We start from the raw sequence: 10,713 nt of genomic DNA on the forward strand, positions 1-10,713 counted from the left end.
TTCCTCTGGGCGACGCAAACTCCCGGTTGGTTGTACATTATTTCGTGTGTGGTAATCTTATGACTCGAGCGAAAAGCGTGTTACTTTTTTCTCGGCTCGGCTCGGGAGGCTCGAAGGAGAAAAAATGGAGTTAAAAAATAGCTCGAATTCAGTTGGAGCTCGAGGAGGAGCCGAATAATAGCGATTTTTTTCGACGATCCGGTGACCTTGTCACTTTCACTTTTTTCGAGCTCATTTCCCCCGCGTTATTCCTGTTTGGCTGTTCTTTTTTCGACCTTTCGCCGGAGCGCACATCGAACGAGATAATAAAAAACGAAACGCCACTCGGGACCACTCTCAGATTAAACTTCGAAACGTTGGACTCGAGCCAGAATTCGAGAAAATTTTTCCATCAATCTTTCACTCTAATCACTATAAATTTTATAACATTTTTCGATACAATGACTATTCTTTGATTAGATGCGATTCGTAAACAGGGGAGAATTCGAATTCGATCGGAGACTCCCAAATAAACGGACGCGGCAATCTTGCCGTTACAAATGGTTACATTTTATTCTCGTTGGTTCGTATTACAAAAAGAATAGCAACGAACATCAACAATAATAATCGAAGGATAATGATAGTGCTAGAGAAATGAAATTATTCAATGGAGACATTTGAAAAGATTCTTTTCAAAAAGCTTTTTAACGTGTGAAAATATATCACAACGATGATAGATCGTCGCTGAAATTCGATTGAACAACTGCGAATTAATGTGCCGATGAATTTTTTAAAAATAAAATACAAGTTTCCATACCCAATGCGACAATCGATAATATATTTTCAGGTTTACGACCCCTCCAATATGCATTTACAATATTTACAACTCGGATCCCACCACCGTATAATTTCATCGAAATTCAATGTGTCAAGGAATTGATTGAATTCAATTGCGCATAAATCGATTTTTCTAAGTTATCTGACATTTTAATCCAATTCGATTGAAATTTTAAATTGCATCGTGCAATCGAATCGTTGCCTACGAAGGTTCGGCAGAAAAAAAATGTCTGTAATGGCATTGCTTGTTCGAAAATCCGAGGGAAAAGAAGCAATTGTTATTGATCGCAATGACGAATTGTTCAGAGACGAAATAAATGGCCAATAAATCGAATTAACGTGTCTTACAATAGTCCAATATTTAACATACTACACTGCATATGCTTTCATATATATTTATATGTATAGAGAGAAACCTATATAAATATATTTATATATGTGTGTATAATTGTTGAATAAATTGTTAATATTTTATTATCATTGTTATCTAAACCGCACGAACGAATCATCGACGAAGAAATGGACACGCCGTTGGGGACGCAATTGGAGCTCTTCAACAAGCATTGAGCGGACGAGAGATCAGTCGATATTTTTTTCATAGATTTTCGTAGCTCGCCTTACCATTGATTTTATATAAAAAAATATTTGATTTTCGAAATAGTGAGAAAAATGATTAATCGAGGGGACTTTATTGGACGATTACCGAAAGGCACGAGTCCTTAATGAACTTTTGCTTTTCCGGCCTCTGAAGTCGGCCTCTTTGGGCGCTTGTTCGTCAGAGAAATTGTAAATTATTGAGGAATAAACGGCAGGGGGGAGATGTTTGTTTTGGCTAATTTATTCCCGTTTAATTGGACTCCCGGATAAGCGGACTTGATTTGCGAGGCGACACGTCCGCGGACGGCAATTAAAAGGCGAGGATTCAAACGCTTCGTTAAATTCATTAGTGTTTCATCGTTTTTGAGTTCAATCGCTTAATCACTCCGGCAAACGAAACATATTTTGGCGTCGCTTTCTCGGTCGATGCTCGTCCGAAAGGAAGGGTATCAGGGACGGTGGTCCATTGAGACTGGCTCGGTTTTTGGACTTTTGTGCATTTTAAACCTTTTTTTTTATAACGAAAATATATCCTGAATCAAGTCTTCATCGTTTTCGTTTTCGCTCATTCGTTTCTTTCCTTTCACCGACTTTTTTTTTCTTTCGGGTATTTCTATCGATTTCAACGAAACAAATATTCGCCTACGATACTTTTCCAGTTTATTGATCCTCGAGAGAATCTTTTGAATAATTTTGAAATGCTTCTTCAATCGAATCCTCTTTTTATAGCCGCATCGAATGGATATATTTTCAATTACACGAAGGAAACGAGAAATTGTGTCAACTGCGTCGAATTTTTGCACATTTCGCGTTACGACACATGTGAAAACGTGAAAAAAACAAACAAAAAATCATAAAACATAAGAAAAATATAGTTAACGTGCTTTATTCGTGAAAAGTGTTAGTAGAGACTGGAAAAAGCATTTTTTAAACGAACAAAAGTACGAAATCGTCTCTCTTTATAATTCGTAAGTTTCATAATGGACCGAGAGGATTTCAAAGTCGTCCTCTGCTCATTCTTTTCTTCGATAAAATAACAAAAACGCGCGCGCGCGTTATCACAATCGAAATAATCGATCGCAGTTGTTGCCTTATTCGCAATGCGCCTAAATTTGTATATAATTATAATATATTATCCAGATAATGCTTCAACAATACAATTCGACATACTGATATCGATAATACGAGTAACAAAGTTCATGTCCAAAGCGAATTGCGACAACGACACATTATTATACTTTTTTGTATTTTTTTTTTTTTTTTTTTTTTTTTTTTCATTTCCAAAGAACACGAACATTTATTATTTAACTGACGAAAACGGGGGGTCGTTGATTCTCGTTATATCGAAACGCGTTCTCATTGATTTGCATGCTTTTTGAAATCGAACAAAATGGATAGTTTCGTCCGAAATGACGAGAATCGTCGATCTTCGTTTACAATAATATTGCAGGACGTAAAAATCGGAGAATTCTCAATGCCACAACTTGCAAGGCCATACATTGATATTGGACGTTGCCGCGTTGACAAAAATTCGGTTTCTTTGTTTTCTTTTCAATAATCATTCAAAGACAATCGAGTCTTATCGTTTCTTTTCTCGATTTGAAAAGGGACGGTCAGGGATATTGAAATTTCGTGGGCGGCGCTTTATCTTGCAAATTAGATAGTTGCCCATTGAACGAGACGGATAAACGATTTCATAAAAACGAATCTAATAATACTTAATTTAAATAACATAAATTGTATAAACAATAATACGCATCTGAGAATAAACGTTGATTAAAATACAAGATTTCGTAGCCCATTTAGGCCGAATTATGATTAAATAAGAACAAAACGAAATTCAACAGATTGGACATTAAAATGAATAAATATACAATTGCTTCTCAGTAATTAATGGACGCATGTACGATTTTTCTGTTCTCTTTTTCTTCTTTCTTTCTTGTAAACCTAATATAAATAATTTATAATGAAAGAGACGGAGAGAGAGAAAGAGAGAGAGAGAGAGAGGAGTCCGCGAGAAAATCGACGGAAAGTTGCCAAGGTTTGGTGGACGAGACATCTAAGAATGTTTCCTGTTCTTATTATTTTCTTTTTAATCTTCTTGAGTATATAAAAGTTCTAAAATTCTATATTATGGACGAGCCGGCAATCGAGACGTCTACCAACCGCTCGATTATCATCTAATTTATTTTATGTTACTTTTGTTTCTTCTAATTTTCTATCACCGATTTAATCTCGTACACCGTCAACATTAATTAATCATCCTTTTTCCTTCTATGCAATTAAATCGATTACAAATCCTACTTGCTTATTTTTTTTCTTCTTTTCTCATACTTGTCACTTATAAATATTGTCTACGTGTGTGTGTGTTTCAACGTAAAAATTCATATTTTTTCATGCGGACGATTATCCATCGTACACTTTGACATAAAAATGTCGCGGAATTCCCATTAAATATTGAGCGAGGCGAGCCCTCAAAAAAAACCACTCGACTCCCCTCAATTTTTTTCTAGTCCCTTCTTTCTGTCGTCTCGATGGAAATTTTCGTCAAATATATTTCAATCGTTCACCGAGCCTACACATCGCGCGTCTAAGTATTAGAAACAAAATATCATTCGAATACTCACCGAATTGAGGAAAAAAACCGAAAGACTTGCTCATTTTTTCTTTAATTTTTTATACAAGCTTTCAAATAATTGATAACTCGAAAATTGCAGAAAATAATGAACAATCGTATGTGTGTGTTTTTTTTCAATTCGGAAAAGTTCTTATTTGGTGTCTCGGCTCGAACGATGACATTCTATAACAGAGGGCTCGGGATTCTTTGAAGATGATGAGAGACATGGAGCCAAGATTTTGGAAAATCTTGAAAGTTTGAACCATTTTCCAGCTTTTTATTTCTTAAATTCTCAAAGAGCCTCGAGACCGTTCAAAAAGTCGAGAAGCACCGTGAGAAAATTGGTCGAACCTTAGTTTAAAAGATCTTGCTCCACATCCTTAGCATCTTCTAGAAGAAATCTCGTCCCATGTGAGGACGGTTAGTTTGTTGGGTCATTCGCGGTCTGCCCCGTGTATTCCCTCCGGAAGCGTGCCTCCTCGTGTTCCTGAGTTCCCGATCGACTTCCAATTCTTCGAGTTTCATCGTAAGCCCGAGTTTTTGTTGTACAGCCAAACGTAGAAGATGATTCAATGTTTTACGATCTTCCTCCGCGACTGCGAGTTGTCGCTGCAGCTCGTCAACCTGAGTAACGTATTCCTCGCAACGAGCAACGAACATCGCCCGCAAACCTGGGAATTTTATTGTTAGCTGGTAATAACATGAGAGAAAGATCGCACCATAGAGAAAACAGGCAAGGAAAATTCGCAACGAAAAAATGAGCGGGTTGCAGCATAAGGAATGCATGTCTTTTTTTTTTTTATTAGTCATTACTCGAGTAATTCATTTTTGGCGGATGTTTGGATATTAAAGACAATCCAAAACCCCATTTCATAGTCCTTAAACACAGCCTTTTTGGCAAGATGATATTGTAAGGTTAGTTTTGCCCAAAAGTGATGTGCCAGAATATTTGATAACGAAATGGTACATTTTTTATGAAATTTGAAAATTTTGACTAAAATCAAGGATTATTACCAATCAAGCGGGAAGGGGACAACATTGGTTAGCACAGTAGCGAAGAGCGACTGCGAAATCAATAGTCAGGGTGCTCATTATTATTAACACAACGTGAACGAAAACTGTTTTTCGAAACGTTACGAAAGAATGAAGATTATGAAACGATCCGATTAATTATTAATGAGGATTAAAAAAAAGATAGAAAGAGAAAGGAAGAAAGAAACAAAGACAATTTCGAATTAACGAAGTCCAAGTAGAAATTGAAAAAAAAAAAAAAATAAAATAAAGAAAAAATGTGTTCTATTGGCAACTGGTGCGCTCCTGGCATCATGTTTTGCATGTAAAATCAAATGTAATATGGATTTTGAAAATATAATATAATAAACGAGCACACTCGTTCGGAATAATTGCATTTGTTCGTTTAGTCGATACTCACTCGAAAAAGTAGCAGCATTTTCTTTCAATCTTCTGAGCTCGTTTCGCAAATTGGAAATAGTTTCGCTGACGATACTCTTTTCACTGGCGTACTTGCTCTTCAAATTCGTCAGTGCGACTTCCGCAGTGTCCTTGTTGGACTTGAGCACCGTTCTCAACGTAGCTACTTGCTCGCGTTTCGTCGACAGCAGAGCTTTCAGTTTGATCACCTGCTCTTGCAGGTCAGTCTCGTCATTCGCTTTGTTTCCGTTACCCGATGCTGTAAACAGAAAAAAATAATGGAACATTCATACAAAAAATTGACCGCACGGATATTAACTTTCAATTCAGTTTCAAGCTACTTTTTGAACGATATTTTTGCAACATTTGTCTACAACAAATGCAATTTTCAATTTGGGCAAATTGAATGAATTTTCTTGAAAACTTTGAAATATGTAAAAAAAATGTCAAAAATACTGGTAACAAAATCGAGAAACTATTTCATTCGGTTTTACGTGCGTTTCAGACTTACACTCCAAGTCGTTGGATACATTGGTTTGATTGCCTTTTTTGGACATGGCGATCGTATGTTCGACGGCACTTCTGAGATGTTTGATTTGATCCATGGCAGTTTCGATGTGTCTGCTAATCTCTTTGGCTTTGCTGAGTCCCTCGAGATCTTTGATGGGTAAGTCAGTTTTCGAAATAGTTTTGAACCATTCGATTTTTCCATCGTTTTCGGCGCCCTCGGTTTCCTCGTTTTCCTGCTGTTTCGATGGAACGATTTTCTCGTGATCGAGAACGACTCTCGATGGAGTTTCTCCGTTGACGGTGCAGACGTGATGATACAGCTGTGCCAGCTCCTCCGAAATATTTTGCAAGTCGTTTTGCGCCGAATCCAGAGAGCCCCCAGCCTCCGAAGCAATTTTCGACAAAATCTCGATGTCCGATTCCAGCTGAGAGTTTTTGTACTCCGCGTCCATCAACTGTAAATATCCCCCAAAATTGCCCACGGATTAGTTTCAGGTTCCTCAAATGCAAACCATTTTTTTTTCTTTTTAGAGGATCGTGTAACATTCGATTTTTTGCGGGCTTATGCGCTTGCGTGAGATTAATTTCGCGATCTACGAGACATTCGACGAGAAATCGGTACACGATTATTCACTGTATTTTCAGTCAAGCAGTTTTCCAATCATTTTTTTTCGCTTTTTATCAGGTAAAGGTCGTTTAAGCATACGTGCCCTTTTGAAGTTATGGTTAATTTTTTAATTCGTGCAACGAGATCTCGCATTCATGCTACGGACAGTCGAGACTCTGGAATTAAATTTATTTGCAAAAACATTCGATTATGATTGTAATCGTTATAATTTTTATGACGTATAAACAAAGTGATTGCAATGGAAAAATTGAAACGTCATTTCAGGGTAAATATTCCAAAAAAATATTGAAAATACACCATTCATCGAATATTCATTTGATTTTTTTGCATATAAATTTATGCAGATGCACAAAAAAACGTTGGTCCTCGTTGCTTCAAAATCCAAATGAATCGAAATGAATTAGGAATTGGTGAAAGAACTGAAAAAAGAAAATTATTTTCGAAAAACATTGAAAAATTCAATGAGAAACAAAAAATTGGTGAAAAAAAAACGATTGTGAATCAACGAGGAGCAATTTTCTGTCCATCGAAACAAGAGTCACAATGAGAACTGGCAACGAGTCGTTGCCCATCCCAGGTTGGAAAAAAAAATCCATCGCAAGCACATTCTCTGGAAAAAAAAGAAGCACAGCGATAACGATCCGTGCTCGTACGTGTTTCGTACACTCGTGTACTTCCAAGATAATCGAAGAAATGGCGAATTCGGGGAGGATCCAATTAAAAGCTGAAGATACGATTGCAATCTTCTCGGTGACATACAATATCGAAGCTTTTATCTATCATTGTTATAAATAATAATAAGACAAGGGTCTAATATTATTTATAAAAATCATTGATTGGTTTATGCATAATTATTATGATTATTTCATCCACAGGGTGCACCTACGCCCAATGGTCCGGAATATAATCGCAATCATAAAATGGAGGAAATGTTTAAAAGCTGGAGAGATCATGAGAGCATCGAAATGAGACAAAAGCGTTCGCATCACGTGGTAAACGCTGTTAGAAATTTCTGAGAAAGCCAACATTTGTTTTGTTTTTTTACATATTTTTTTAAGGTGTACGTAATTCCGTACGAGTTGCAATGTTTATTAGAGAAGAGAGAGAAGAAGAAAATAAGAGTAACGAATGATTATTATTTCGTTAAAATAATCCACATGGAAAAACAAATGTGAAAATGTAAATATTTTTTCATTCAGTGAACATTGACAAGTGTAATTCGTTTTTTAGAAATGACTTCATCGCCGAAGAAAACAGCTGAGATGAGAGAAAAATTGTCTTTATAAAAAATGAATGGAATTATAATTTGCGAAGAATGCATATGAGAATTGCAGTTTTTTTTCGAAATCAAACAAATACTTTCATTTTCCATGGGGATAAATATGGAACTTAGCGGTTGAGGTAAATGAATAAAAGGATGAAAAAAGAAAAGAAAAAGTATATAATGGTGTATGGAAAGTAAAAGAAAATAAAACAGGGCCACACGCTCCAACCTTTTCCTGAAGACTCTTCCCTGATTCTGGAATCTGAAACGGCATAACGTCCTATCAAGATCTAATTTCGATTTGGGGCGATAAAACGACGTTATTTTAAACTCGTAGATACATTTCGAACAATTCGTCGTTAAAACTGCTCGAAAAGGCGTCGGCTGATTTGTAATTAAATAAGTGATTAATAAGATGACTTTGAACATGTCGTTAAAATGAATAACTTTTTCTCATTACTGCGAATAAAAAGGATCAAGCTACCTGATTCCTGATATTCGTCAATTCGGTCCTTAATTGCTGAGTCGCATCAGATACGGCCAAACCTCGCTCGAGTTCTGCCAAATCGTTTTGAAGCTGCTCGACTTGTCGTGCTGACATTGTGCTCCATTGATGATATTGTACAACAGCCTGAAAGATTGATGATTATTGATTATTCCAAAGACACTATTTATTATTATTTGTTTGCTTATGAATTATTTAGCGAACCTGTGAGAGTTTATCGAGAGCAGTTTCTTCAGTCTGTTTTTCAGGCAATTTGGAGTGCAGATGATGAAGAGATTGAACATGAGCTGCGAGTTGAACGATGCGAGCAACGAAAGATTGCAATTCCCCTTGACTCTTTTCAACAGCGTGTTGTGATTCTCGTAGATTTTGAGTGAGAACAGATTTTTCAGATTCGGCGAGTTCGAGTTGTTTCTCAAGCTTTTTGAGCTCGTTCAGGTGGATCTCGGAGAAAAGATCGACTTGTTTGCCGGCGGTTGAAGTTCCGGGTTCTTGGGTTTTGAGATCGGCTTCGATCCTCCGTAGAGCCGGTGAATCGTCCTCGCCGTCGCTACAGAGCGTTGGATCTTCCGTTATCCCTCTTATCGAAAGTGCCAAATTGCTCAAATTGTAAATTGACTCGCTGTTCATGCGTTGATCGAGCTCTTTCTTTAGGGCGTATTTCGCTTCTCGTTCTGCTTGTAAAGATTCCAACGCTTCTTCCATTTGTTTCTCCGCGATTTTTTTCAAAATCGCCAATTCTTCAACTTGCCGATTTAAAAGTTCAACTTCTTCTGTCAACCGACGAATCTCGTGCTTTGCTCCCTCAAACTCAACCTGACTTGATCTCAAACCCGATACTTGCTTCTGCAACGATATATTCTCGTCCTCGAGCTCCGAATAATCTTGCAGCAAACGAGTTTCCCGGAAACGACATTCTCGCAACTCTGTTCGAAGACTCTTCCTCTCAGATTCCGCTTGCAAATGGTCCTTGCCAACGTCCTCGCGATCCTGCAACGCATTGTCACGTTCCGCTTGGACTCGCTCCAACTCGTGACGCAGCTGAAATCATTTATCCAAATGTTTTTACACACTTTACTTCAATTTTGTACTTACATTTTCCAAAAACTTTACTCCAATTCAATTGTTTTTACATCTTGTTTTTGGCTCAAAGAAATAGTTCATCAATTTCGTTACATTTGAAATTTTACAAGTTTTCATTAGTTCTTGATTATGAATAGAAATTGAGGACAAGATATTGGGTGTATGCGGAGCATTTACCTGTTTTGCTTCATTCTCCAATTCTAATATATGATCTTGAAGAAAATTTTCTCGTGCAGCGCTTTCCGAAAGTAAACTTTCCTCTTGTTCGATGCCACTTTTTGTGGTGAGTTTGGTGGTTGTTTGAAACTTTGCTAAAGCCTGAAGAGTCATTGGTCAAAGTTCATTCAAGAAAATTAAATAAAATCAATTTATAGTGGAAATATGGAACAGTGAAGCGGAAAAGAATAAATACAAAACAAACCTCTTGAGTTATTTCAAGTTCGTGTCGAGCAGTCTCATAGAGGCCCTCGAGTTCACCGCACCTCTGTTCAAGAGTACATTTTTCTTCGAGCAAAGCAAGTCCGTACTGAGCGGATTGTATTTTTTCGGTGGAGGCTTGATCCAATTCTTGGGAGAGTCTTTCAATCTCAGCCCTCAATTCTCGAGTGAGAGGTTCTTCATTGGTAGTTGCCATGATGGTGAATATATTTAGTTTCTACTTTGAAAAATCCTCAATTTTTCAGTGTGGAAACTTCAGAAAATATTCTTCGATATTCCGTCTCGAGGGAGGGGGGAAATGAAAACAAAATGTGTAAAAAAAACGTGTTACCGCGAAAATGAGGAAAACTCCTTCGTCCGGATTTTGCTCCTGTCTTGCTTCTTTTCTCGTGTCGTCAAACTCCGAAGCATTCTGCTTTTATCGAAACACACAAATATCTCGCGAATTTGTTTTTTCGCATCAAAATAAATTAAAAAATGAACTATGTTATATTTGAGAAATTACGATACTCAATTATCGTTGATTTTGTGATAGAGCTTTTTTCGTGTCATCGCGTCGACGGAGGAATTTCCTTCAGGAAAATATGACGGCCGACGCGACGGCTAGTAGGGGGACTGAGGAGGAGGAGGGAACAGGGCGCACACAAAAATTCGTAGAGATCTTACGGCCGTACTGTCGCTACCGACCACCGGATACGGCACACGGTACAACGTACAACGCTCGGAGAACACACACACACACAGACCCACACCTTTCACGCAATATTTCTCCTTTTTTACGGATACGCGAGGCCTTCATTGGCCGGTGACGCGTTTATGTGCAT

General features: G+C 37.5%; 1 protein-coding gene across 2 annotated transcripts; it reads right to left on the reverse strand.

Moving 5' to 3' along the window:
* Positions 1-527: 527 nt before the first annotated feature.
* Positions 528-10,549, reverse strand: BicD (protein bicaudal D). 2 transcript variants are annotated; one of them, XM_043428719.1, is made up of 9 exons: positions 10,221-10,549; positions 9,873-10,106; positions 9,629-9,769; positions 8,573-9,409; positions 8,348-8,494; positions 8,093-8,125; positions 5,973-6,426; positions 5,463-5,720; positions 528-4,701 (listed from the first exon to the last, which is right to left on the reverse strand). In XM_043428719.1, exons 2-9 carry the CDS (start codon positions 10,083-10,085, stop codon positions 4,421-4,423), a joined length of 2,364 nt encoding a protein of 787 aa, XP_043284654.1. In that variant the 5' UTR covers positions 10,086-10,106; positions 10,221-10,549; the 3' UTR covers positions 528-4,420. The 2 variants fall into 2 exon arrangements, with proteins under 2 accessions (XP_043284654.1, XP_043284655.1); XM_043428720.1 differs by lacking the exon at positions 8,093-8,125 and having other exon boundaries at positions 9,873-10,549.
* Between the last annotated feature and the right edge of the window lie 164 nt (positions 10,550-10,713).

This window comes from Venturia canescens, chromosome 9 (genome assembly GCF_019457755.1).
Source record: "Venturia canescens isolate UGA chromosome 9, ASM1945775v1, whole genome shotgun sequence".
NCBI classification, from domain to species: domain Eukaryota; kingdom Metazoa; phylum Arthropoda; class Insecta; order Hymenoptera; family Ichneumonidae; genus Venturia; species Venturia canescens.

Excerpts from the sequence above, each read along its gene's own strand:
- BicD (XM_043428719.1), bottom strand. The coding sequence starts at position 10,085 with ATGGCAACTACCAATGAAGAACCTCTCACTCGAGAATTGAGGGCTGAG. Across the intron at positions 8,495-8,572 it reads CTCTCGATAAACTCTCACAG|GCTGTTGTACAATATCATCA; the intron begins GTTCGCTAAATA and ends TCAATCTTTCAG. Across the intron at positions 8,126-8,347 it reads TGACGAATATCAGGAATCAG|ATTCCAGAATCAGGGAAGAG; the intron begins GTAGCTTGATCC and ends ATGCCGTTTCAG.